Source organism: Oncorhynchus kisutch, linkage group LG4, assembly GCF_002021735.2.
Source record: "Oncorhynchus kisutch isolate 150728-3 linkage group LG4, Okis_V2, whole genome shotgun sequence".
Classification (NCBI taxonomy): Eukaryota; Metazoa; Chordata; class Actinopteri; order Salmoniformes; family Salmonidae; genus Oncorhynchus; species Oncorhynchus kisutch.
In genome coordinates, this window is record NC_034177.2 from 32,959,390 (window position 1) to 32,987,366 (window position 27,977).

Genomic DNA, 27,977 nt, shown 5'->3' on the forward strand with positions numbered 1-27,977 from the left:
TGAGCCTGCCGACCTGCACCTTTGCCCCACCTCTGGATTATTGACCTCTGCCTACCCTGACCCTGAGTCTGCCTGCCGTCCGGTACCGTTGCCCCACCTCTGGTTTACTGACCCCTGCCTGCCTTGACCTGTCTATTGCCTGCCCCTGTTGGATTATTAAACCATTGTTAATTCGACGTTGTCTGCATCTGAGTCTTACCTTCGTACCTGATAGATGGTGGTCATTTTCTGTTCTGCGCATGGTGATGACCTGATAAATGACTTTACTCACATCAGTTCGGACATCGAGATCACCCAATCCTCTGGGTCGGTGGCGGCCCTAACACCAGGCGTGATGTTGTTATTGTCGAAGTATGCATAAAATGCATTGAGTTCATATGGTAGGGACGCATCGTGGGGCAGCTAAAGGCTATGTCTTCTTTTGTAATCCATAATGGATGGTAGTCCCTGCCACATATGGCGGGCGTCGGAGCCTGTGTAATATGATTCCATCTTATTCCTATTTTGTCCTTTTGCTCATTTGATGACTCTGCTGAGGTCATAGTGGGACTTCTTGCACTTGTTCCTGTCCTCAGCTGTAGCCTCACGGTTGTCTGCTATAGTCCTGTGTGCAGTGCCATGTCCTTAAGTTTAGCACCAATGAAGATAATGAAGGAGGTGGTTAGCTCGTCGATGTTATCGGTAGAGTCTTAAAACATATTCCTATCAGCGATAGCAAAGCAGTCCTGTAGTATAATCTCTGATTCTGGTGACCATTTCTCGATGGAGTGAGTCATAAGTACTTCCTGTTTGAGCTTCTGCTTGTAAACAGGAAGCAGGAGTACAGAGTCATGATCTGTTTTGCCAAATGGCAGATGACAGAGGGCCTTGCATGCTTGTTTGTTGTTAGAGTAACAGTGGTCTAGGACTTTATCGTCCATAGTGGCGAGGGAGATGTGTTGAATTAAAATCGCTGGCAACCAGAAAAGCAGCCTCTGTATGTAAGGTTTCCTGCTTGTTTATAGCCTCCTACAGTTCGTTAAGTGCTAGTTTGTTATTGTTATTGTCCTGAGGTGGAATGTATACAACTGTCAATAACAGCTGAAAACTCCCTCTGGAGGTAGAAGGTCGGCATTTGACCATCAGGTATTCCAAGGTGGGTGAACAATGGGTTGACACTTGGGACACAATGGGTTGACCACTTTCGAGTCAGCTCACCAGTTGTTATTGATGAAGAGGCAAACCCCTCCCCATCTAGGTATCCCTGACTCCACTGTCCTGTCCGTGTGTGTGTGTATAGAGTCGACTGTCCCTGTCAGCACGTCTTAATTAGCAGTAGAGGTCTGACAACAGGATCTGTGTGTTTGTTTACAGGATGATCTTCTGACACTGTGTCTGTGATTACACCCTCTACACGCACACACACACATTGTATTTGTTTGAGGAAGAACCCCTCATCCTCCAGAATCTCGCCATCTCACTCCCCTCTTCTCTTGCTCCCTCATTTCTCATCTGCCTTCCTTTCTCCTCAGGCCTGGTGGGTCACTCCAGGTCTGAAGAGAGAGAAGAGAAAAGAGGGAGTGAAGAAGAGAAAAAGAGGGAGCAGAGAAGAGAGTGAAAGAAACAGAAAGGGATGAAGGGTAAGGGTCAGCTTGAGGTCCAGATAATTTATAGCAGATGAAACATGACCTTTGTGTGCATGCACACGCACACACACACACACACACACACACACACACTGCCCTGGTGCCTGCAAATCTGGAGGAAATCAAATGGACCCCTCTGCCCTAGCACCCCTTCTCCGCAATTGAAGCCCAGTTCCAAACCAACCTTTTAAGAATCAAATAAACTTTTGTCACATGCTTCGTAAACAACAGGTGTAGAGTAACAGTGAAATACTTACATGCAGGTCCAACAACGCATAGTAAAGATGACGATACAAAATAAATGACATAGAATGTGCCTGCACCGTTATTAACTCCTAAATGTGGCAGGATGAACTGGATGGTTACAGAGTGCATGTGGAGGAGCTGTTAAGTGGACATTCTTAGCCATATCTTACAGAAACAAAACAAACCAAGGTGCTGAACACTAAATCGTGGAGTCTTAAATGGTTCCAGTGGTATGTAACAGAGCGCTACCAGAGCTCTAATCTCAGTCTAATATCTGAAAGCACACACACACACATGCTTCTATCAGATCGTTAGATTGAACTAATGGAGTTTTACTCAACCCAAAGCATGTGAGTGATCTGTACACATCTGCTTCTAGTTACGAGGGTATGAGGGTGTGTGTGTGTATGTGTGCACGTGTGTGTGTGGTTATGAGAGTGAAAGTCCCTGATTCATTGGCAGGGATTGTTTATTATCATGGAGAGTGACTCTGCGGTTTCTTTCTGAGTAACATTTTTTTTTTATTAGTCATCTACAAAAAGAGAGAGATAAAAATGAAGATGCATAGTGTGTGTATGAGATCGATTATAAAGGAGGCGAGGTGATTCCACAAGTCCCAGGAGATATGGAGGAGAGGAGGTAGTTCATTCTGGTTGAGGATGATGTGTGTCACCCATCAAGACAGAACTGTTTATAGAAGCTGAGATAAACTCTGATACTTTTGCTCATGTGTATCATGCTGTCATCACTGGGACTTATCCACTGATATTCCACTGATATACCTACCCAACGTATTGTTCAACAGTGAGTGAGTGGGGGAGAGGAATAAAGTGGGAGGAGAACTGACAGTGTGTAATATGGCTGGCGCTGAGAGAGAGAGAGAGAGAGAGAGAGGTCCACACAGTGTGTTTCTACTCAGAGGCATCTCTGCTGTAGCTGAGTGAAAATCCCCAGTCTCTTCGTACCGTCGTCTGGACTTTATCGACGGGGGCAATACCTTTACTATTATTGGGATATCATATAGGTAATAGTTTGGATATCGTGAACAGCCTTTGAAACAACCATGTGGATTTACAACATCATTTTTATGCTCTTAATTGTCCACTATTCTGGTAAGTTGAGGAGACAGTCGTAATAGGAATTCAGCCTTGCAGCTTGTTATTGAGATTCAGTATAGTTGTTTAACTTTTCTCCAGCCTGGTCCCACCAAACTTATCTCAGCCTACATTGCATTTGTGATTTAATAAAATCTTATTTTACGAAGGTAGGTCCTGAGCCTAATGTCGAATGGTGGAGTTTATTGATTTTTTTTTTTTTTGCAGCACAGCACAATAACCTGTGTAAAATCTCTTACCTTGCAGTCAGCTGAGCAAGTTTTCCATTCTAACTGAGTACCATCTCTTCGATCTTGCTAATGTAACATGTCAGGGCAGAAGAGCTTTGATTAGATAAAAAAAACTGTCCTCCTACAAAATTAAACTGTAAAAATAAACAACAAAAACATTTTGCGACGCTCTCTGTGGTGAATGGAGAAACTGTGAACCCCATCTCTATAGACTTTCAGTGATGATTCTACAGCAAACTTGCATAACATTATTTTATTTTTGAAAAGCCCAGAGAACCCTGTGTGCTTGGCGGCCCGCCTATTTTTATATATATTAAACTGCGTCTAACGGTCTGTAGCACGAGACGCAGCCTCTCAGGTAGAAGCACGTGCACCATCTCCAGCTCTCATCTCTCCATTCAGCTATAGATGTGCTGGTGGAAATTTAGACGATGTAAATTTGCGGTTTTCTCTCATGATAATCACTCATTCTAAAGCTTCTAGAAGAGTCTGACGTGGACTCTGATCCCCGTGCTTTCACTATTTAGAAGGAAAGTATATCATGTTTGTTACAGGCTATTGATAATACTTGTGTAGACTAGGTATTTGTCCATAATATGGTTCATATTAACTTAGACTTTTTTCTCTATTACTTTTATTGAGGAAGAAAATACAGGCGTTTTAAGAAACATACACATAGCCTGACTGTCTGCTACTGGGCTGTTTATGTATTCACGTATGAGTCAACACAGCATGGTGTGGTGATGAGAAACAACATAATTAGTCTATCAATCCCTGCTGGAGAGAGGAAGGGGGATTGAGAGAAACTGTGTGTGTGTGTGTGTGTGTGTGTGTGTGTGTGTGTGTGTGTGTGTGTGTGTGTGTGAACGTGAGAGAGAGAGAGAGAGAATGCATCCCATTAAGTCATGTGGCAGTGGAACCAGGCTAATTGACACATCATGATGCTGCTGGTTTTGTCTCAGTCCTGATGGGAACATCAACACAGCCTCACTGGCCATGGGACACTACATTCAACACCTTTATTTCATGCTGTGTATGTGTGTGTGTGTGTGTACACTAGAGTGCAGGAGGAATGCATTGCAGGACTACCAGAGAAGCGATAGTGTGCGATTGGTCCAGCTGCCAGACTCTGCCCTCCAGACTATAAGCAGGAAGTTGAGCGTAGTGAAGTGTGCCCGGGGCTGCAGCCGCAACAAGCGACTACTCTTCACCTGCAGGTACGTGTGGTACATCTGTGAAAAAACTCCTGGGGTTCTGTGCCTGTAGCTTCACCTGCTGTGTTTCTATAACTTTCCCATCTCCGTATGATGTTTTGGCTACTCTGGGGATTGTTTTTCACCTGTAGGTAAATATATGTATTGTCCATGCCAGTATGACATCATCCCCTGGCTTTCCTTGGCAGCAGTCCAAACTCTCCATTGTAAATATGGCAGCTCTAACTCTTACTATAGTCTAATACCCTCCCATTCTCCAATGAGAAGTCTGGTTTCTCTTAGTGTCGTTCAGCAGCAGCAAGCTTGAGTCTGGTGTGCAGGACTAGGTTTCCCCTGGCAAACTGAGTCCTCTCTGATATCTCCTCTCAGCAGTAGCAGGCTAAGGGTCAATCCTATTTCAATTCAGGACACATACTGTATAGTCTCAGCCAGATTGCTCAAGATCCACTTCGAAATCTGACGTCCGTCCAGGTAAGCAGGACGTTGAGAGATGACTTCAAAACTGGCCACTAGGGCCAATGGTGAGCACTATTATCATCAAGTAGCTTGGGGTTTGCTACGGTGTTCTGCACGGGGACGGTGGATAGACGCAAGCCATGAGTTCCGGCTCTGAGGTTCGCATGTTCAATCTCAGTGCTAGGCACTCATTTTTTTATTTGTTTGTTTAAAACCTATCCCAAAATGTAACCCTTACCTTTACCATTCCAAATGAATGCCAAAACTTAACCATTATGTCAATTTTTTTTCCTTATCCCAAAACTTAACCCTTAATTTAACCATTCAGAATGAATGCTTAAACTTAGCCTTCGAAATGTGACGTTTCTTCAGTGAGACTGAGACCATGTTAATAGTCTACTATCTGCATGTTAATTGTAAGTTGCTTTGGATAAACATGCCTGTTAAATTATTATATTACGTAAATCGATCAATATCTCTCTCTTTCTCTCTCTGTTTCTCTCTCTAGAGCATTTCTGTACGATCAGAAAAACAGGAAATGCCAGTGGCTTTCATTCGACAGGAACTCACCAGGAATCCATAGCCAACACGACTTCAACTACCAACTCTACCAGAAGAAATGTATTGTACTATATTCTCTCTCTCTCTCTCTCTCTCTCTCTCTCTCTCTCTCTGCGTCAGTAGAAAGGCACTGCAGTGCTTACACTATGTGTCTAAAGCAGGGCTGCATCTCTTTCTCCTTGTATCATCAGAGTTTGGTTGCTGGGTTAGCATTCTCACATATTGGAACAGTGAAATGAAGCATTATGGTAGATGTGAGACCTGTCTTAACATGCTCTGTCAGATGAGTAAAACAGAAAAACATATTTTTCAGATTCTGTTCTTTCAAACACTCACAGTCTGTTTTTCCATTCCTTTGTTGACTCTTTCTCTCTCTCTGTAGCCTATGTGCAGGAGTGCATAGTAGGGACAGGAGTGAACTACAGAGGGAGGAGGTCAGTAACAACCAGTGGAATAAAGTGCCAGGCATGGGCCTCTCCTATCCCTCACGAACACAAGTAAGCTAGAGCATGTGTTTGTGTGTCATGTGTGTGTGTGTGTGTATGTATATATAAGTTGGTGATTAGACCTAAGGGACCAGTTATTCATCAGTACTAGTCCTCTCTGACCTCACTCTAACACTACACAGTCAGGGATCATTTCCTGTTGTAGTCACACTGTTTATATATGTGTGTGAGAGAGAGAGAGTTTACACTGTAGTAAAACCTAATTAATTTAGTGATAAAGTATACAACCTGTGACAAACAGCAGCCCTGATACAGAGATAGTAGCAGAGGATGATGACATGCAGCCTTGTTACGGGAACAGAGAGAGAAAGTGAGTGAGATAGAGAGGGACAGGGAGGAGAGGACAGCGAGAGAGAGATAACAGAGACATCTCGTGCCAGAAGTTCATTAGAGCAGCACAACCAGAGGACAACCAACCATAACAACCCCCGCCTTCCTCATCCTTACTCTTCCTCCCATGTCTTCTCGTGTTCCCCTCTTACCTCCCCATTCTCATCTTTTCTCCTCTTCTCCTTCCTCCTCTCCAGTGAGCTCACACTGGGACAAGCACACACACCTCCATCACACCGTTACCATATGTTGCATTATGTTGCCTAACTCTGTGCCTTCCAAACGGTTTCAGCTGTGACCCATATAAACCAAATGATCATGTGACTCAGCAAACAAAACCACAATCTAGTGAGGACCTCAGTCAGTACGTAGATGTGTATGACTCAGTGTTGTTTAACTACCACATGTTTCACAACACATGGAGCAGGCCTGGTCTACACTACGCAATGGAGATTTCCCTTCTGCTTCTCAACTTTCTGCACCAGATAGAAAGGGAATATTGTCCTGATGTTGGGAGGTATTGATTAACACTAACTGAAGTCCTTCTTTCGCTCCAGTTTCCTACCAAGGAGGAACAGGAAGAAGGACCTGAGAGAGAACTACTGTCGTAACCCTGACAATGCTACCTCAGGACCATGGTGTTTCACTACAGACCCCAATGTCAGACACCAGGACTGTGGAGTACCTCAATGCTCTCAAGGTAGGACACATACACGCATGTCCATTTCCTTTTTCAGAATACCATTTAAGTGTACTGTCAGATATGAGCTCTCCCTTCTCCCTGTGGCACTGGACCATAGCCTGCTGTGGTATCTACAACTGAAGGACACAAACTGTCACAGGATAAATGATCCTCTGTGGATATTTTTTTATGTATGTATAGTGATGTGATTAGGTGTGTATGAGAATATACAAGACTATCAGGGATGTGTGTGTGTGAGTGAGGAATCTACTGGGTTGTTTTCAGTCTGAGGAAATGTAGTGGGTCTGTCCAGAGAGAGTGTGTGTTCTGGTCAAAGGAAAAATGACTGGTTAAGTTGATTTCAAAACAGGTTTCCAGTAATGACGAACACTGGAACATGAGATAACCAAACCCACAAACAGACGGAGAGACGGACGGACGGAGAGACGGACGGACGGACACACACACACACACACTAATTGTTGACTCATTTTACATTACATTCTAAATAGATAGACGGGACAATTATCCGGAAACATTTGTGGTACAGCACCGCATGTTGATTATGTATATTACAGTATATGCAAAAATAATGTCCATGGCATGTGAGAATATTAAAATATCACCCTTGTGTGTGTCCAGTGGAGTGTGTGAGCTGTAACGGGGAGAGCTACAGAGGTCCCATGGATCACACAGAGACAGGATGGGAGTGTCAGCGCTGGGACCTGGAGGAACCACACAAACACCTCTTCCAGCCCAAGAGGTAACACACACATATGCACGCACACACACACAGAAACACACATACTCACTTTCTCTCAGTATGAGGCTCTGGGGCCTTTTCATTACAGAAACAAAGGGATGATTAAAGACGTGTTAACAAGTCTAACACTAATCCACACCACCTGCTGCTGGGGCAGGACACACACAATCACGCACACACGCACACACCCTTCACCTCTGTGATGAAGATGCCCTCAGCACCTCTGAATCTCTGTTAGTATTACATTAAAAAAAAAAATATATATAGATATGTTTTTTCAGGGGAGCCTAATTGAGACCATGGTCTCATTTCCAATGGTGCCCTGAGACCATAAAGTAAAAGAACAAGCACACTACACCAGAACATCACCAACATCACAGCCATCATAAACAAGTTATTACATCAATGTTTCAAAACAAATGCACACCTCGGTGAACTCATTTATCATCAGGGTTTTAAAATGCCCTAGTGGCACCAGGGAATCCAAATGTAATTAATTGTATAAGTGATTCCAAAAATGTGGCGCATGAAAACTAAAAGCTGATTTCCCAAATTCCATGGAGACTCAAGGAATCTGAATAGTTACCAAACCCGTTCACAGGGTTGGTTATCTCATTCTTTTATATGTTAGCAATGAAGTTAGGGAAGTTGGAAGCTTGTGTAGTAGGGCCATTACAAATGGAGTAATGCATTTATCTAAGGGACTTTAATGAGGGCCAGCCAACCTTTTGATACGGGATGCAGTGGTGAATATTAAATCTATCACCAGGAGGAATGAGATGGAGAACACCTGCACTATAAAAAGTCATCACTTCTGCTAACATTTTTGTCTGGGAACCAGTTGCCTAGAACCATTCAGGTAACCCAACTCAATGTTCAATATGCACAAAAAGATTATTTCTCTCAAACGTTGTGCACAAATTTGTTTTCATCCCTTTTAGTGAGCATTGATCCTTTGCCATCTACCTGATATGTGTGGCATATCAAGGGCATAATCATTACACAGGTATACATTGTGCTGGGGAGGATAAAAGGCCATGCTAAAATGTACTGTTTTGTCACACAACACAATGCCACAGATGTCTCAAGTTTTGAGGGAGCATGCAATTGGCATGATTACTGCATTTTAGAGAATTTGGTAGTACGTCCAACCGGCCTCACAACCGCAGACCACGTGTATGGAGTCATGTGGGCGAACAGTTTGCTGATGTCCACATTGTGACCACAGTGCCCCATGGTGGCGGTGTGGTTATGGTATGGGCAGGCAGGCATAAGCTACGGACAACGAACACAATTGCATTTTCATCTATAGCAATTTAAATGCACAGAGATACCATGATGAAATCCTGAGGCCCATTATCGTGTCATTCATCCGCCGCCATCACCTCATGTTTTAGCATGATAATGCACGGCCCCATGTCACAAGTATCTGGAAATAATTCCTGGAAGCTTAAAATGTACCAGTTCTTCCATGGCCTGCATACTCACCAGACATGTCACCATTGAGCATGTTAGGGATGCTCTGAATCGACGTGTATGAGAACGTGTTCCAGTTCCCGCCAATATCCAGTAACTTCGCACAGCCATTGAAGAGGAGTGGGACAACATTCCACAGGCCTCAATCAACAGCCTGATTAACTCGATGCAAAGGAGATGTCGCGCTGCATTAGGTAAATGGTGGTCACACCAGATACTGACTGGTTTTCTGATACACGACCCTAGCTCTTGGTATCTGTGACCAATCGATGCATATCTGTATTCCTAGTCATGTGAAATCCATAAATTAGGGCCTTATAATGTTTTTCAATTGGCTGATTTCCTTATATGAACTGTAAATCAGTAATAAAAACTGTTGCATGTTACATTTGTTTTTGTTCATTAATACTTTTGATGATCTGAAATATTCTGCTTTTAAAAATGTTTATGCTGTTTTCAAATGAAACACAATACCTTGCTCTTTTTAAAGTTTTTTGAATTCATTTTTTCTATGGCAAGACCTGAAAAGAGTTGTCTAGCAATAATCAACAACAAATTTGATAGAGCTTGAAGATTTCTTTAAAGAATAATGGGCAAATGTTGCACCAGGTTTCGAAAGCTCTGCTGACTAGACCGGGCACGCACGTGCGTCTGCGTGCGCTAACACGCACATATTGATTTTGTTCATTCACACTAGACACGATCAGGACACACAGGTTGAAATATCAAAACGAACTCTGAACCAACTATATTAATTTGGGGACAGGTCGAAACACATAAAACCATCATGGACATTTAGCTAGCCAGCTTGCTGATTCTAGCTAATTTGCCCTGGGATATAAACATTGGGTTGTTATTTGTGACCGACGGCCTTGATTTGGTCATATGAGGCAAAAATATGAATAGTGTTTTTTACATTTGATAAAAGCAGAGACACAGAGCTACAAAATGGTATATCATACACTGCATTTGAGGACCAATGTGAAAGTAATTCTGCTTTGAAAGTTGATAACCTCTACGGGATTTGTGTCCCTATACCAGGACTGTTGAGCTAAAGTGCACTAATGTGATTAGCATGATTTTGTAAGTAACAGCAAACTTTCCAGGACATAGACATGTCTTATATGGGCAGAACGCTTAAATTCTTGTTAATCTAACTGCAGTGTCCAATTTACAGTAGCTATTACAGTGAAAAAATACCATGCTATTGTTTGAGGAGAGCGCACAACAACAAATAACTTTTATCACGGCAACTGGTTTGATACATTCGCCTCTGAAGGTATATAATGTACTTACATTCAGTAATCTTGCTCTGATTTGTCATCCTGAGGCTCCCATCGATAAAATGTAGCATAGTTTTGTTTGATAAAATACATTTTTATATTCAAATGTAGGAACTGGGTTCTACAGTTTGAATACCTGCTGTCTTTGGCTCCACATCCACCCCGCCATCTAGATTTGTGAAAGTTAGTGTAAGCTTGATCCAAGCTTACACTAATGATCCATAATGTAAGACATTCCTGGGAGTGTGTAAACTTACATGTTTTATTACCATATGATTTTTGTATGTTCTCTGTAGTTATTAACTTGAAAATGTATAAATTGACCAATTCGGCACATTTGGGCAGACTTGATACAAAATAGTGTGCAGTATTGCAATGCTCCACTGGATCAAACTTTGCACACACACTGCTGCCATCTAGTGACCAACATCTACATTGGGCCTAAACTGCAATATTATATTATGTCCTTCAGGTCCTGAGCAACAGGCAGTTAGATTTGGGTATGTAATTTTAGGCTTTTTTTAAAATGGTCAGATCCTTGTAACCTCAGTTTTGAGAAAATGGTCTATGAATGTTTTGGTATGCACTGGAGACCTCATAGTTGTCTACACCCATTCAGCATTTTTTTACACCCTCTTAAGCTTTAGCCCCACCCATCTCTTTAAGGGTTGATCCAAGTGTTCTGTCCTAACAACAGCAGTCAAGCACCTAAGCCAGCTAGCTTTTTCCAGACACAAATGAGAGCTCATTGACCATTATACTCACCCTAGCAGAGCTGGTTAGGCTATTTTTTTATGTTATCCAGAGCGTTGGTGACTGCAGCTGCGCTCCTTGCAACAATTAACACTTTTTCCACAACATTTACTGACACCGGCCATATTCAAAGGGTGTTGAGCGTTCATTAATTTGTCAGTTATTCTGCACTCTGGCACAATCAGAGTGCACTGAAATTGGAGAAGATAGCCAAAGCGACTTTACCAGCTATGTCTATCAACAGTTACGAATAATAAGATCATGCACGTAATGTTAGCTGGTGAGCCAGCCAGCTAACGTTAGCTAGCTAGCTAACAGTATACTTTTAACAATTAAAAATAAAAACAATTTTCTGCCAAAATTAGAAATGTGTATTATCTAAAAATGTAGCTTGCTAGACTATCGTATACATCATCCCTGTCACAGATGCCAATGTTGCCCTTTGTTTGAAGATGTAATCCATAGACGGGTGTTTTCTTCATCTCCTTAGCTATCATACTCTAATTCCACTGATTTCAAAACTCGGTCCTCCAGAAAGTGGAGAGCAACACTTACGCAGTTCTAAAAGCTACGTTAGACAGGATTATCTATGCAAACTGACCAGCTCAAATAGACAGAAGCGTGCTACAGTATATGGCAGACCAATCCAAACTCATCTCTCGTCATGTCCAGCCCACTCATTATCTCAGCCAATCATTGCTGTCTTTTTCTGTGGCTAAACCAACTAGGCATTTAATTTAACAATTTTACTCATATTTACAGATATTAAGCCACGGGAAGGTTTGCCTGTTCCAGAAGTAGTTTCTGCCAAAAAACAAATGATTTAAAAAAAAGTTTACGTTCTAATGGCTCTGCTGTGAAGTAGTGACCAGAGAACTATGCCTAGTTTCCTGAAATGAGTCACATTTTACCTGACATGCACAAGGTCCTTTTTTTCTGGGTCTTTGTAGAATTTGGACCCATTTTGAGTCATATAAAATTGCGTGTTCTCTACTCAGACAATTAATCCACAAATTAAAGGGAAACCTAGTTAGTTTCTAGTAATCTTTCTTCCTTCAGTCTTTTTCTTCTTCTTCTGTGGACTAGGGCGGCAGGTAGCCTAGTAGTTAGAGCATTGGGCCAGTAACTGAAAGGTTGCTGGATTGAATCCCGGAGCTGACAAGGTAAAGATCTGTCTTTCTGCCTGTGAACAAATCAGTTAACCAGTTAACCTCATTGCTCATGTGTATCTCTATCTGTCCCAATGACTTGTTGATATCCTACTCTTCCCTCTGTATGTTGTGTTGCAGGTATCCTGATAAAGGCCTGGTTGATAACTACTGTAGGAACCCAGATGGACGTCAACGACCGTGGTGTTTCACCACGGACCCACACACACTCTGGGAGTACTGCAACATCACAGCCTGCTGTGAGTGTCTGTGTGTGCATGCATGTGTGTCTGTGTGTGGTGTGAGTAACTACTCCAAATGTACAGCGTCCTTTACCTGTCATTCCGCCCCCTCCTCTCTCTGATTGGCTATGGGTGAGGAATGCTGTTTGAAGGAACACACACCCTCTCATTTTACTCTGGTGTCCTGCTTCATTCACTGTTTATTGTTCTAAACAGGCCCTTGCAACTGTCCTGTAATTCTAGTACTTTTCACACACACACGCACAAGCACACACACATGCATGCACACACAAAGACACACACATACAGTACATGCGTACACAAACACAAACGTATGTGCACACACACTTTAGAAAGCTCAGGTACTCTGCTATATAAACCTCATATCAGACACACAGAAGTCACATATTATGCTCCAGTTATATACAAGATGAGGGGGGGTGTGTACCTGTTTATACAAGAGAGGAAGAGAGAGAAATACATCTCTATAGTCATCATATTTCTGCTTGTTGAGGGCTGAAGTGAAGAGAGTCTATCTATAGAAGGTTGACAGAGAACAGCACTTAAACGCTGCAAGTGTGTTTTGTTTTTCTCTGTCTGGCTCTTCACTGCTCTGTTTGAGTAATCAGGAGCTATGGAAGTCGGTCTTTACAAGATGGTGTCTTTTCAGTTGGACTCTTTCTTTGTCTCATTGTAGTATCTGATACAGGCCTTGGAAGTCAACCCAGTCTAGTTTTATGGTCTAACCCTTAAAAGTGGTGTTATTGAAACCAAGGCAGAAAGAAAGACATGGAAACAAAGAGTTATATTGTTTTGGCCTGTTCTACTCCCTGTACCTGTCTTTATTATCCTTACTAGTAGCAGTCTATTTTCAGACAGATCCACAGAAAACTGTCAGTTTCGATTCTGGACAGCTAATATGCTACCGTATATTTCTGGGAAAATTGAGTCAGAATTATGTCCTTCTTATTGCAACTTAATTCATCAGCTAATTGAGTACAATGTATTGTATAGAGCAGTTAAGTCCAAGTCAGCCTTGTCCTTGTTACAGTCTCCGAGTGGCACGTTGGCCTCAAGGAGAAACTATTTCAGTATAACAGAGGGTATAGGTGATATGGCTATGTTTAATCTGTCTCTGTCTCTTTCTCTCTCTCCCTTTCTCAGCCACAGACAGTGTGGTAGAGTTGGAAGTGACTACTATGTGTTTCTGGGGTCAAGGTGAGGGCTACAGAGGGTCAGTAGCAGTAACACCCAGTGGGGTGATCTGTCAACGCTGGGACTCACAGTACCCCCACAACCACTCATACGTTCCCCAGAACTACCGCTGCAAGTGAGTGAACCGCACTTGTATCGACAGCCCTACACACAATATGTTTGTCTTTGTGTGAATCTATCTTTGTGTGTGTGTGTGTTTCAGAGACCTGACGGAGAACAACTGCAGGAACCCAGATGGACGTGACCTCCCATGGTGCTTCACTTCAGACCCTAACGTTCGCACAGCGTTCTGCACTAACATCCCCCGCTGTGGCAAACAGAACACTGAACCTCAAGGTGAGAGCCTATTGTAACATAGCTCCAGGAGATGATACAAGTCTTCAGGTCTCAGACAATCATAGCTCAATGAGTGCTGTAGAGTGTGCAAAGCTGTCAAGGCAAAGGGTGGCTAATTTGAAGAATCTATTTTGATTTGTTTAACACTTGTTTGGTTACTCCATGATACCATATGTGTTATTTCATAGTTTTGATGTCTTCACTATTATTCTATAATGTAGAAAATAGTACAAATAAAGAAAAACCCTGGAATGAGTAGATGTTTCCAAAATTTTGACTGGTACTGTATATTTAAGACCAAAAACTTTTAGACTTTTACTGAAGTAGTATTTTACTGGGTAACTTTTACTTGAGTAAATGTATATTAAGTTATCTTTACTTTTACTCAAGTATGACAATTGGCTACTTTTTCCACAACTGTGAATTATTTTGCTGTAACAATATTGGTCAAATGAAGATCCCACATCTGTAGGACTCTGGTAATGATAGCCCACTACACATAAACAAACTAGCTCTGACACATTGGACAGTGAGGTGAGGCTCTGTCCCATTGGATAGAAGCTATAAACCATGGGATAGAGATGAGAAAGAAGCTACTGTATGTCCCATTGGATAGTATCAAAAAGGAGGAGCTGTGAGGGACTCTGTGGGATTCATATTATGTAGGGTTGTGCTTTTCTCACACTCAGATGGGAACCTCGTGCCTGGGACAGTTTTGTGACAGTTGTTTTATGGTCATACTCGACTCGCTAAAAGTACAGTAGCCCTTATTCAGCTATCCAGTTAGCTAAACACTCATTCAAATAACTCTGTGAGAAGCAGGGTGCTGTTTTGGAAGTTTCTTGAATCACAGTGTGAAACTGCAACAAACACAAAAGTACATGTTTTCAGTTACAGTAATATAGAGCACAGAATGTCTTCCACAATAACTGTACTAAATGTATGAAATAAGGAATAAGAGTATTCACTCGAGAGCGAAGTATAAAATAAAGTTACTAGAATGCAACTGTATGCTTGATATTGCTCAGCTACGTGTCCCTAGGGAGAAATAGCATTGAAGCTTATGCAAAGTACTTTTAAACTACCACAAGGGGGTGCTAAACAACTAACAGGTCCAGAACACTCCACGCCTGGGGTCTTTAACGATCCCACATAAACCTAACTCTGACCACTGGGGTCTTCTGAAGAAAGAAGGATAACCACTTCAGAGGTAGGCCGGGAGAAGACCTTCAGAGTTCCCTCCTTGACAATTCTCACATTGACTTTCCTCACCATCCCATCCCAGCTGTTAAGGGTGTTCACAACGATGGCCATAGGCCATTTATTTATTTTAAGCTGACTGTCCTTCATTAAGACAACTTCCCCTTCTTTAAGATCTGTGCTCTTGTCCTGCCACCACCGTTTCCAAAAGGTGTCAGCAAGACTTTGTACCTGCTTCCACTCTTGCTTGTAGAGTTCTACTTCCCAGAACATGCCTGGTGGAGGAGGGGGGACACCAGTCTTCTGTGTCAAGAGCATAGCTGGGATGAGGGGTGATTCCGGGTCTGAAGATACTTGGATGAAAGCCTGGCATTCGTGACAGCAGTGACCTCAGCCATCAGTGTTGTCAGGACTTTGTGTGTAAGGCGTGAAGTTCCACTTTAGAGGATCATGCAGTCGAGGATGTGACGTGCAATACCAATCATCTGCTCCCATGCACCACCCATATGGGATGAGTGAGGAGGGTTGAACACCCAGGTACATTTCTGTTCTTGGAGATACCTCTCCATGCTCTCTGAACTGGAGCTTGATCCATCATCCTCAGTAAGCACCAACAAAGTTTGTACCGCAATCTGAACGTATCTGCTTTGCTATACCTCTGATTGAGAATAATCTTCTCAGGAAATGTATGAAGCTGGAAGCACTTAGTGATTCAATTACTTCTTTGTATACAGCTCTTGTGCATAAGCACAAGAACATCGCCACCCACCATTTGCTATTGGCATGTCCTCCTCTGGTGCGGCGTGAGACCACCTCCCATGGTCCAAAAACGTCCACACCGACGTAGGTGAAAGGTGGTGCTACCTTTAGCCGCTCAGCTGGCAGTTCTGTCATCTGCTGGTGTTCCGTCTTCCCGTGGAGCTTCTTGAACACGACACACTTGAAGAGTGCACTCCTGATACATCTCTTAGCTCCAGCCAACCAGAGTCCATCTGCTCGCATGGCATCCTCTGTGAAATGTCTCCCTTGATGTTTCATGGCGGTGACACACAAGTAAGGTTGCCAGGTGGTGATGAACTGGATTGATGATGGTGTTGACATGGTTTGTTCCTAATTTAGATTGCTTGATTTGGTCTCCAACTCTGAGCAGCCCGTCACTGTCAACGATAAGATGCAGACTTCGTAGACTGCTGTCAGTGGGAAAACTGTGTTCTGCTGTTATGCACCTAAATTCCTCTGCATAACACTCGTCTTGGACACTTTGGCTCTTTCCAGCTCTTCTTCAGTGGGATTCTTCAGACAGATGTTCCATCCATGGCAGCTGCTCTCTTGTGCAGACTGAGAGAAGATCCGAGCTATGTGGATTAAGCGTGCTACTGTCCTTATGAGACTGTTCCATTTGGAGAAACACTCAAAAGCGTTTGGAGCTCAGCAGGATCTTGGAGACTTGAGTGACATTAGAAGTCACCTGTGGCCGTATCTCAGAGTCGGAAGCAGAGTTGATAAGGCCAAACAACTCTAGATATTTGGAGGAGTGCAGGGCAGGATTCTGAAGAAAAGCTGGTCCAGACAGCCATGTCGTGTTGCTGAGGAGGGCTACTGTTACGGATCTAACTAAACTCATGGTCAGCTGGGTTGAGATCTGCGGGCACGTACCTCCATTGGTCTGGGGACATGGATTGCCAAATACGCTGAACTCTGTTGCTCACGTAGCCATAGCACCGCCTTGTTTGGTTGTGGATGTACACAAGCACCACTTTGCTGTCCGAATAGTATGTGATGCTGTCAAACTTCAGATCCATCTCCTCAACTATCAACTCTGCGATCTGGACTGCCACCATGGCTGCACATAGTTCCAGTCTAGGGATAGTGAGTTCTGACTGGGGAGCCAGCTTGGCCTTTCCAAAGACAAAGCCACTTTCACTTTTTTTGCTTTGGCAATAACTATACTAGCCCTTGAACTGGCTGATGACCTCGAACTGATTGATGATTTGTAAGAGCGCGAACTTATAGACTGTGAATCGAATGCTCCATGTTTCTCTTTAATGTTTTCATCTTTCTGCGTAGAATTGTCCTTACTGATTTCCTCCATGATGTGAGGTAAGCGTGGCATGTATGGGAAGACTTAAGCTGGCGATGTCGTGATGGCTTGTTCTGCGCCGAGATGACAGCCCATTAAATCTTTAATCCTTACTGCTAAACATGGAGGTTCCTCTCTTACAGTAGCCGTGCCTGTCTTTTCACTATACTGGACTCGCTAAATGTACAGTAGCCCATAGCCAGCTATCCAGTTAGCTAAGCATTCATTCAAATAACTCAGTGAGAAGCAGGGTGCCGGTTTGGAAGTTTACTTGAATCACAGTGTGAAACTGCAACAAACACAAAAGTACATGTTTTCAGTTACAGTAATATAGAGCACAGAATGTCATCCACATTAACTTTACTAAATGTATGAAATAAGGAATAAGAGTACTCAATCTAGAGCCACATATAAAATAAAGTTACTAGAATACAACTGTATGCTTGATATTGCTAAGCTAGGTGTCCCTAGGGAGAAATAGCAGTGAAGCTAATGCAAAGTAGCTAACAGCTAACTCAATTATTCATATTTTACAGAAACATGAACATTATATGTGATAAACATTTATCTTGTGTTAATAAACACATGTACTTACAGACATTGCATCATATGAAGCTTATAAAGAATGATGTTGAAGGATTGTAACTACTCTGTCACACTTACACATTGCTTCACATCTGAAACTGCTTCCTGTCACATGACACAAACAGGTAAATTCTACACTGCTGCACATAAACTGCCACTAGGTGGTGCTAAACAACTAACAGGTCCAGAACAGTCATGTTGTGGACTACCAGTCAGGACAACAGAGATCAGTATAGTTTTCCTAATATAGGGGCTGGTTCGTAATATTAGGGGCTGGTTTGTAATATTTTATTACATTAACATAAATATGTTTTCATATTTCATTAGCTTGGTCTCATGTATGTGTTTCAGACTGCTACACGGGTAGTGGAGAGAACTACAGAGGCGAGGTTTCCAGGACCAGGTCAGGTCTTCCCTGTTCCCTCTGGAGTGACCACAGCAACAGGTAACAAAACCACACACTACACATCTTTGTGTGTGTGTGTGTGGGTGGATGCCAGAGGGAGTGCCCTACCTATATGGAAAAACCACATGCATTTCGCATGTAAATGGATGAAGTGTCCCAAAAACACTTTTTGTTTTTGCATGACCTGACATATCAAACAAAATGGATGACGTAATACACAATTTGATGACGTAGTAAACATGTGAGCACTACTGTCTGAAATCATACAAACGTTTGAGAGTGCGTCTTTAACCTGTAGTTGACCCCCTCGTTGGGACATTCCCCACGTCCCCATAAAGACAAAGGCTATTTTAAGCTTACAGTAGGTGTTAGGTTTAGATCTAGGGTTACAGTTAGAATTAGAGATAGGGGTTAGGGAAAACATATGCTGTGTGTGTGTGTGTGTGTGTGTGTGTGTGTGTGTGTGTGTGTGTGTGTGTGTGTGTGTGTGTGTGTGTGTGTGTGTGTGTGTGTGTGTGTGTGTGTGTGTGTGTGTGTGTGTGTGTGTGTGTGTGTGTGTGTGTGTGTGTGTGTGTGTGTGTGTGTGTGTGTGTGTGTGTGTGTGTGTGTGTGTGTGTGTGTGTGTGTTTGTGTGTGTGTGTGTGTGTGTGTGTGTGTGAAAGCATCTGGGGGACATGCTTCAAGCCTCACCTCTGAACCTCACCTCTGAACCTGAGCCTCCTCATTTTTCGGGAACACTTAAAATCCAAACAGCTCCTCTGCTTGGCTCCCACCCAGGGGTTAGATGTCAGAGGTCAGGAATAGAGTTTAATATTTTCCCGTTATTTACAAATGTTTCATCCCGAGAATGAATCACTTTTCCCCCGGGTGATCTGGTATTTCCAGTCAAAACCGGAAGTGTCATTCTAAACATATAAAGCATATAAATATGTCTAAATTTGATTAGAGCATGAATCAGCATGAAAATTCAAGCATGATGCTACCTGAGCTTGATGAGCCATACATTAAAGACATTTTAAGAGTCCATTCCCAAAAGAGTGTAAAAGATTGTGCAGTTATCCAAGACAGCATTTACGGTGCATTCGGAAATTATTCAGGCACGTTGACCTTTTCCACAATTTGTTACGTTACAACGTTATTCTAAAATGGATTAAATAGTTTTTTCTCCTCATCAATCTACACACAATAGCCCATAATGACAAAGCAAAAACAGGTTTTAAGACATTTTTGCAAATGTATTAAAAATAAAAAAGGGAATTTACATATTTCCCTCAGTATTCAGCCACTTTACTCAGTACTTTGTTGAAGCACCTATGGCAGCAATTACAGTCTCGAGATCCTCTCAAGCTCTGTTAGGTTGGATGGGGACTGTTGCTACACAGCTATTTTCAGGTCTTTCCAGAGATGTTCGTTCAGGTTAAAGTCCAGGTTCTGGCTGGGCCACTCAAGGACATTTAGAGACTTGTCCCGAATCCACTCCTGCGCTATCTTGGCTATGTGCTTAGGGTCAATGTCCTGTTGGAAGGTGAACTCTCTCCCCAGTCTGCGGTCCTGAGCGCTCTGAAGCAGGTTTTCATCAAGGATCTCTCTGTACTTTGCTCCGTTCATCTTTCCCTCGATCCGGACCAGTTTCCTATTCTCTGCAGCTGAAAAACATCCCCACAGTGTGATGCTGCTACCACCAAGCTTCACCGCAGGGATGGTGACAGGTTTCCTCCAGACATTACTCTTGGCATTCAGGCCAAAGAGTTAAATCTTGGTTTCATCATACCAGATAATCTTTTTTTTCATGGTCTGAAAGTCCTTAAGGTACCAACTTGGCAAACTCCAAGCAGGCTGTCATGTGCATTTTACTGAGGAGTGTATTCCGTCTGGCCTTTCTACCTTAAACGCCTTATTGGTGGAGTGCTGCAGAGATTGTTGTCCTTCTGGAAGGTTCTCCCATCTCCAAAGTGGAACTCTAGAGCTCTGTCAGAGTGACAATTTTTTTCAACCTCATGGCTTGGTTTTTGCTCTGACATGCACTGTCTACCGTGGGATCTTATATAGACACGTGTGTGCCTTTCCAAAACATGACAATCATTTGAATTTACCACAGGTGAATACCAATCAAGTAGTAAAAACATCTCAAGGATGATCAATGGAAACAGGATGCACCTGAGCTCAATTTTGAGTCTCATAGCAAAGGGTCTGAATACTTACGTAAATAAGGTATTCTGTTTTTTTGTGTTTTTTTTACATTTGCAAACATTTCTAAAAACCTGTTTTTGTTTTGTCATTATGGGGTATTGTCTGTAGATTGATGAGGATTGGATTTGATTTAATGCATTTTAGAATAAGGCTGTAACATAACAAAATGTGGAAAAGGTCAAGGGGTCTGAATACTTTCCGAATGCACTGTATAATATACTGTTTATGCTACCGCACATTAAGCATGACAGAAAAACATAAAAGGCCATAAATGTAGCTATGCTCTCTTTGGTTTATAAATGTGTTAAGCTCCAGTAGGCTAATATTTTTGAGTGTGGATTGTATTACTGTACTGTATTGTATTGTATTATACTGTATTATAGGACTGGAATTACTAACCTCTTTCAATGAAGCTCGGAGAGAACATGCGATGCTGGTGCAGGATATGTGTTCAACAAGTCGGTTTGTGATATTTCTGCCCTGCTAGAGCTGCCCTGGTCAACTGTAAGTCCTGTTATTGTGAAGAGGAAACATCTAGGAGCAACAACGGCTCTTCCGCAAAATGGTAGGCCACACAAGCTCACAGAACGGAACCGCCTAGTACGGAAGCGTGTAGCGCGTAAAAATAGTCTCACTCACTACCAAACTGCTTCTGGAAGTAATGTCAGCACAATAACTGTTTGTCTGGAGCTTCATCGAATGGGGTTCCATTGCTGAGCAGCCGCACACAAACTTATTATCACCATGCGCAATGCCAAGAGTCGGCTAGAGTGGTGTAAAGATCGTTACCTTTGGACTCTGGAGCAGTGAAAATGCCTTCTCTGGAGTGATGAATCACGCTTCACCATCTGGCAGCCCTACGGACTAATTTTGGTTTGGCTGATGCCAGGAGAACACTACCCGCCCCAATGCAAGATGCCAACTGTAACATTTGGTCTGTGGCTGTTTTTCATGGATCGGCTAAAGCCCCTTAGTTCCAGTGAAGGGAAATCTTAGCGTTATAGCATGCAATGACATTCTAGACGATTCAGTGCGTCCAACTTTGTGGCAACAGTTTAGGGAAGGCCCTTTCCTATTCCAGGATGACAATGCCCGTGCAAAAAGAGAGGTCCATACAGAAATGGTTTGTCGGGATCGGTGTGGAAGAACTTGACTGGCCTGCAAAAAGCCCTGACCTCAAACCCATCGAACACATTTGGGATGAATTGGAACACCAACTGCAAGCCAGCTTAATCACCAGACATCAGTGCCCGACCTCCCTAACACTCTTCTGGCTGAATTGAAGCAAGTCCCCGCAACAATGGTCCAACATCTATTGGAAATCCTTCTCTGAAGAGTGGATGCTGTTATAGCAGCAAAGGTGCCTGAGTGCCTTAGACTGATGTGCCACTCAAGGATTTAGCATGCAGATAGAAGGCCATAGAGAAGACAGATTTAGACATGGCATACAATTGAACAGTTCCATTTCACATCATGCTGTTCATAGAAATAATGTATTATAATATACCGGTTTTCTCGCAGTTATTTATCCCATGAAAAGGAAGTGGGTTTGGGCAGGAAATCTCGGTAACCCGTTTCCCGGTATTCAACCCTAGTCAGGGATCAGCGGTTTATTGTTTATGTTAAAGAGACTCAGAGGGATCATCCCTCTCTCACACTCAAACTCACACTCACACACACACTCGCTGTGCGTCAGTGATGGGTCCTCCTCTGAATTCCCCTCTTCTTATCATCCAGGAATGTCTGGGAAAGAATTCTGTTGGTCACGTTCCAAACATTACGATAATTTCTCTGTCAGTGGAGGTGTGAGGGTGTATGTGAGGGAGAGAGAGAGAGAAAAAGAGAGAGAGAAACCATACACACCTGTGGTAGGCTCAATATGCTAGGCTGACTATCTCTTACACTGTTATATAAACTCTACGCTTCTTCTTTGCGTGTGTTTAGTGGTGACAGAGATGCGGCGGTGCTGACTGTCAGACAGGAGGGGAGTTTCTGTAGGAACCCAGACAGAGATACATACGGCCCCTGGTGTTACACTAACAGCACTGCTATACCCTGGGACTACTGCAGCATCAAACTATGTGAGTCACACACACACACACACACACACACACACACACACACACACACACACACACACGCACACACACACACACACACACACACACACACACACACACACACACACACACACACACACACACACACACACACACACACACACACACACACACACACACACACACAACTGCTGTAGTGGCATCATCACTGTGTTGTCACTGAGACCTGAGAGACCTGAGACCTCCATCTTGTGTTTCATCCTCTGTCATACAGGTGAACCATCAGAGAACACCATTCCACAGAGAGGTCAGTCCTTCAACTCACGCCTTCTGGTTTTCATCTTGTGCCTCTTCGGGTAAACCATGTTTTTTCAACATAGTTTCCTCTTTCTCAACTTGTCAGTGGAGGTGTCCAAGGTGTTGTGTTTCATCCATAAGAGGACCAGGATAGTAGGAGGAGCTCCAATTGCCATTACAGACGGAAGCTGGATGGTCAGCATACAGAAAGGGTAACCGCACATAGAGACACAATTGGCTTTGCATCTCTGTATTATATAGGTGTAAACTGCTCTTGTGGCAGATGAATAGACCATCTGTCCCAGTGTTAGAGTTGGCAAAGGTCCATCCCCAGTGTGTGATATCATGTGTGTTGTGTTTCTTCACCAGGTCCAGTCACTGGTGTGGAGGTTCTCTTATACGGGAGGAGTGGGTTCTCACTGACAGACAGTGTTTCTCCTCATGGTAACTGGACCTCTCTCTCTCTCCCTCTCAATATTCAATTTTAGCTCTATTCCTTTCTTCCTCTGTACCTATTTTTTTCTTATACTTACATCTACCTGTCTCCAACCAGTGTTCCAGACCTGAGTGAGTACCGTGTTTGGTTGGGTGTGTCAGACCTCCGTGGCTCGTCTCCTAACGGCTCCTTCAGACAGGAAGTCTCCATCTCCCATGTGGTCTGTGGTCCTGAGGGCTCCAACCTGGCCCTCATACGGCTGGCCAAGTGAGTGCATAAACAGAAATATACAAACACAGCTGGTCGTTTTACATAGTTCTACTCCTGAAATAACTTTTTGTTGATATGATTATGTCTTTGTCTCTGTAAGGCCTGCCCTCCCTGCAGACAGTGTTCACACCATTCAGCTGCCGGTGGCTGGGTGCTCTATTGCTGAGGGTACGATGTGTAGCATGTATGGATGGGGCGAAACCAAAGGTACACACACATACCGTCATACCCATCAGGATTTTATCATCTAGATAAGGAACTGGTTATTCATTAGCTCTACTGATCAAAATCTCCCCCCTTCTCTCGCTCAGGGACGGGTCATGAGGGTGTTCTGAAGGTGGTCCATCTGCCCATGGTCAGTAATGAGAGGTGTAGAGAACAACACAGAGGGAACCTCCACATCACAGACACCAAGATCTGCGCTGGGGGGAGGAGGGATGAGGGGGTCTGTGAGGTAAGGAGGCCGGTGAACTGCTAATGAAATGTTCTGCACTGAAACACTTGAACAGAGTTTGCCCTCACCAGGAGAGTACTGTATGTCCTTATTAACATATGTTTTATGTCTCTCTCCGTCAGAGGGACTATGGCGGCCCCTTAGTGTGCCAGGAAGGAGAGAGCAGGGTCATAGTGGGAGTCAGTGTCCATGGCAGAGGCTGTGCCCGTGCCAACCGCCCTGGCATCTTCATCAACATCCCCTTCTACACACAGTGGATCCACAAGGTGTTCAGACACTACCCTGAACCTCAGATCAACTAGAGACAAACCTTTATCCCATCATCAACTAGAGACCCAACCTTGAGACATCCTACAACCAGTGGATCCATAAGATCTTCAGACACTATCCTGACCCTTACCCTGATCTGACCAACTAGAACCACCTTGATATAGATACGTGTAAGTCCAGTAAGGGTCCTTGTGCTTTTGAAAGGGGGGGAAATCCAGCCGTATTGTAGATATCAGACGCAACTCCAGACTTGATGTTGGACTGCTAAAAGACTCATCATGGGCTGTGGAGTGGAACATAATTGCGTTGATAAGACTGCTGGATTGATCTTTAGATAATATAAATATGTTTTGTTACAAACATGCTACTAAGGACAACAGAGGTGTGGATATGTTGTCGGCCAAAGACCATGTCCTGAAGCTGGTAAGGTTTGGAGTCAGAAAGACGCTGTAGATAAGATGGTAAAAGTGGGAAAACACTTGATTCCGGACGTTACTTGAATGTACTGAAAACCAAAAGGCAGCAGCTCTCCACTTCTGTAGTGTGCTTCTGTAGGGCACTGTCAAGGGAACTAAAATACAGCTGGGTCGTTCCACCAATTCGGTGCCTTTTGAGAAGTGTAAAACATTTCATTTGACCAAATTTTAACATTCGGGCACAACGAGCACATGTTCAACTTAAAAAATTAAAAAATTCCCCATCTCAAGAGGTTAAATAAAAAAAGGGGTTGATGATTTCATCTTAAATCAGCCATAAAACCCTTGTGAAAGGGGGATGGAAGCGTCAATTGAATGCCAGCTTCACAAAATGTTTTAAATTGTTAAAAGATTTCTAGCCTGTCTATCTATGGGTAACACGTGTTATGCTTGACCGGCTCAGTTTTCCACCACAAAACACCAGAAAATTGCCAAAAAGAGTATAACCAGCTCACCTGCTTTTACATTATGATTTGACTATTAGATGTTCAATGTTTCTGTTGATTAAAATATTTATGTAGGAATAGTTTCACCATATTAAAATTAGAGTTCAATTCACATAACAGGTTTGACCTTAAAATGAGGGACAGAGGTAAATGAATCACAAATGACATGAAATGAATAATAATCTTCAGAAATGACTTTACAAAGCAACAAAAATAACTAGGGCTTTACAATGATGGTGAAAACATGGAGAAATGTGGTTAAGGGGGTTAAAATCATCCTAGAAGTCACAGAGGGTTCATGAAAAAACATGTAAAAAGGCTGACTTTATCAAGTCTTTAATTCATATAAAAATCTGATATATTGAATATATTGACATATGGAATTCTCCATGTGGTCTATATTAAAGGGCACTTCATTTAATGTAACAGACTTTCAAAATGCAATATTGGTGCACAATTTCTACTTTAATATCAAAGGGAAGCAAAAGGCTCTCTTTTCGTGGAACAACCCAGATCTGTACATCTGAGGGCATTTTGCTGTACTATGCCTATAAGTGTCTCAGTGTAAATAGTTGTCTGAGTGTAAATCTGACAGGCTGAATGTGATATGGGTCTTATAGACCTGTGAGAGGATGGGGACGTTGGCCTTTTTAGGAACACGGAAAGATCAACATGAAGCCATTGAAGGTAAATACATGTATGTGTAAATATGTTTTATTTCTGTGTATGTATTGTAAAGGTGAAAGGGTATGCAGCTACAAGGCTTTCCAGTTTCCACTGACCCTCTCCCTCTCCTTTCTATCAATTTTAACTCTCCTTGTCATCTATTCTCCCCTTCTCTCTTCCTGCAGTGATGTATTCTGTTTGATACACACACAATCAGTATGACTGATTATGTGTGTGTGTGTTTGTATGTGCGTGTGTGTCCGAGTGGGTTCTGTGAATTCTATCAGAGTGAGTTATATTCCCTCACCTCCCTCAGCCTCTGGCAGACATCCAGTAACTATCTACTCTGGAAATGAATTTTCACAGAATCTGTCACTGCAAACTGTTATCAAAATGGAGCTGTTGGCTACTGTATGTTCAGTGTTATTGTGAGAGTATTAGCCTCTATCTCTATCACACATTGATCTGACTATTTCACCTGTGAATGTGAGTGGTCCCTCAAACAAGTATAGCTTTAATTCTTTTTTGTGTGTGTATTTGTAAATGTAGTGAAGTTGCATTCTGTGTCTGTGTGTATATGTGTGATGTGAATTTTTTATGCTGCTATACAAGGTTGTAAAATATTACATTATATGTACATGTATACTATAGGCTACTGTTCATATATTGTTTTTAATTTGAATACTCCATGTCAATATTACAGTACTATGATATACCTGTAGTACACCGTGTTCCTATCTTAATGTAAGTTAATCATTGAATACTATTTTAATGTGTTTATATTTTAGTGTTACAGTATATTACGTCATGGTACCATACCCACATACAATGAGTTTGTTCATTTAATTTGCATTAGGTGGTTGTGAGTGCAATCATTAGGCGTAATTTCAATTTCAATGTTTCAGCGAGAATTTGATGCGTTCATCACCAGGCGTTATAACAGTAGACCTCTAGGCTTCTAACAGGTGTCTATTCAATTCCATTCAGAAAGCATCCATCGAGGGATGGCAGGAAGATGTATTTGACGCGTATCTCACATAGGTCTGTCATGCATATTGAAAACTCCAACACTGACATACATGGGACAAGAAAATAAAAAGGTAGGCACTAATGTCTATAAAAAAGTATGGAAATGTATGCACTCACTATAAGTCAAATAAAATAACAATAATAATGGCGCCGGAGGGGAGGGCTGCCATTTTACGGCCTCCTAACCAACTGTGTTATTTTGTTATTTTGTACATACTGTTGCTTCTACCGTCTCTTATGACCGAAAAGAGCTTCTGGACATCAAAATAGCAATAACTCACCTCGAACTGGACAAAGATTTTTCTTTAATATGTCCGATGCAAAGGATATACTGCTTTGTCAAGAAAAAGCCCAAATCCTTGTCAGTGTGAAGAAAAAAGTAGAAAAAGGGTGAGGAGGGCGGTGTGCATTGTATAAATTCGCAGATGAGTAGGTAAACCACCACTACCCTCTGAATTATTGGCCAATGTGCTATCATTGGAAAACAAACTAAACAGTCTGCGATTAAGACTATCCTACCAACGATACATTAAAAACTGTAATATCTTATGTTTCACCGAGACTTTACTGAACACCGATAATAGATAAATGAATAATAAAAAATAAAAAAAGGAATTAAGGATTTTTTGTGGATGTTTGCTTTTGTGTTGAATTTGTAGCCTACTGTAGAAGAAGCCTGGTGGCCAGCCTCAAGGTCTGTCAGAGGGCGCTATTATTCCTTACAACATTCACCCTCTGATGTCCCAATGCAACAAAATAAAAACATAGAAAATATGTCTTAATATAACACAATGCTAGTGGCTATTTCTACTTCCTGAGGTTGCGTATGGAGCTCAGTCAGGTTGCAGCAGTCTGTTGTTTACCCATAGCTTTAGATGGAGAATTCTAATGTCCAAAAAGCATATTTTAGCATGGGCTGCACCATTGAGGA

The 27,977-nt window shown here is 42.5% G+C and overlaps 1 protein-coding gene across 1 annotated transcript; it reads left to right on the top strand.

Annotated features, from left to right (window-relative positions):
- Window positions 1–2,790: 2,790 nt before the first annotated feature.
- Window positions 2,791–27,666, top strand: hgfb (hepatocyte growth factor b). The gene is made up of 18 exons (XM_020480817.2): window positions 2,791–2,983; window positions 4,277–4,433; window positions 5,395–5,507; window positions 5,830–5,944; window positions 6,841–6,983; window positions 7,608–7,728; window positions 12,530–12,648; window positions 13,795–13,960; window positions 14,048–14,181; window positions 18,398–18,491; window positions 22,587–22,723; window positions 22,977–23,009; window positions 23,106–23,211; window positions 23,369–23,443; window positions 23,553–23,702; window positions 23,806–23,912; window positions 24,017–24,159; window positions 24,282–27,666. The coding sequence occupies exons 1-18, from the start codon at window positions 2,935–2,937 to the stop codon at window positions 24,459–24,461; spliced, it is 2,142 nt and encodes a 713-aa protein (XP_020336406.1). The 5' UTR covers window positions 2,791–2,934; the 3' UTR covers window positions 24,462–27,666.
- The last annotated feature ends 311 nt before the right edge of the window (window positions 27,667–27,977 follow it).